The 1,714-nt window shown below is 35.4% G+C and overlaps 1 protein-coding gene across 1 annotated transcript; it reads left to right on the forward strand.

Moving 5' to 3' along the window:
• Window positions 1-275: 275 nt before the first annotated feature.
• Window positions 276-1,166, forward strand: LOC111918824 (uncharacterized). The gene has a single exon (XM_023914449.1). The coding sequence runs from the start codon at window positions 276-278 to the stop codon at window positions 1,164-1,166; it is 891 nt and encodes a 296-aa protein (XP_023770217.1).
• Window positions 1,167-1,714: the final 548 nt, after the last annotated feature.

The raw sequence follows: 1,714 nt of genomic DNA on the forward strand, positions 1-1,714 counted from the left end.
AATTAATTATAAAATCAAATTAAATTAGTTTTAAAATCAAATTAATATTAATATTAAAATAAAATAAAATAAATTATAAAATCAAATTGATATGATTTTCTTATTAAAACACGTTGAATCGTTGATTTTTAGTTAAATTTCTTCTGCATAATCATTGTGAATACTCTATCCATTGTGAATATCTATTCTCATGTATATATTTATTTATATAGCCTAAATACAATCTAACTTTCGATAACTATATATATAATATAATTTTTAATAATGAAACAACAATGACGATCGATAAGAGTTGGATTAGAGAGAACCAAATGTCTTCAAAATACTTGAAAGGTCTTAAAAACTTTATGAAGATTGCTGAGAAACATGTCAACTCCAAAGGCAAAGTGCGGTGCCCGTGCAAAACGTGTGTGAATTCGTATCGACATGTTTTGCCTACGGTTTATGCCCACTTACATGACATTGGGTTTCTAGAAACATATACTACGTGGATTCATCACGGTGAGAAACATGTCGGTTCTTCGGATTTAAGCTACAATTCGACTCCAAGAACAAACATTCCAGTAAACACACCCACAAGTAATGAGATGTTTGATGTAATTGATGATGTTATGGCGGAACAAAATACAAATGAAGAAAATATAGACGAGGAGGGGCGAGGTATAGGCCCGAAATTTGATGATTTGTTTGAGGAGCTCAATACCAAGTTATACCCTGAATGTAGCGATATGTCTGCCTTAAACTTTTTGGCAAAGTTGTTGCATATTAAAGTGATCAATAGATGGACAAATAGTTCGTTTGATCAACTTGTAGAGTTTCTAAGAGTTGCTTTCCCGAAGAGCAAGATTCCAGCTTCACACTATGAAGCTAAAAAGAAGTTGAGAAAGATAGGGTTAGGATATCAATCGATCCACGCTTGCAAAAATGATTGTGCTTTGTTTTGGAAGGAGAACGGTTCCATGCAAAATTGCCCGATTTGTAAGGAGAGTAGATGGGTGGACACAACTACAAAGGGGAAGAAAGTACCACAAAAAGTGTTGCGATACTTTCCTTTGACTCCAAGACTTCGACGAATGTATAGCTCCAGATTCACAACTAAAGATATGAGTTGGCATAATACTAGACGCTCAATAGATGGTATGATGTATCATCCGGTTGTGGTCTGAAGGAGTCCAAATGAGAGATGCGTCAACCAACACCGTATTCAACATGCGTGCGATGTTGTTATGGACTATCAATGATTTTCCAGCGCGTGGAAGTTTGTCTGGATGGAGCGGTCAAGGTTATTTAGCATGCCCTACTTGTAACGCAGACACATCTTCAATTCATGTCACCAACAAGATGTCTTATGTTGGTCATAGACGATTCTTGCATATGAACCATAAGTGGAGGCAAAGTTTATTGTTTAATGGTTAACCTGAGAGAATGCCACATCCAAGACGATTTAGCAATACAGCTATATTAAAGCAATTGGCTTGTCTCCCTGATCGTATTCCAGGGAAACATCCTAAGCATGGGGGTGCAACAAGAAAGAACAATGATGAAACAAGAAAAAAAGAGTTGAATTGGACGAAACGTAGTATCTTTTTTGAGCTTGAGTATTGGTCTTCCCTCGATCTAAAACACAATATAGATTTTATGCATGTGGAGTAAAATGTAGATGAGAGTTTTGTAAATACTGCATTGATGAATGAAAAAACCAAAGACAAAAAAG

Source organism: Lactuca sativa, chromosome 6, assembly GCF_002870075.4.
Source record: "Lactuca sativa cultivar Salinas chromosome 6, Lsat_Salinas_v11, whole genome shotgun sequence".
NCBI lineage: Eukaryota > Viridiplantae > Streptophyta > Magnoliopsida > Asterales > Asteraceae > Lactuca > Lactuca sativa.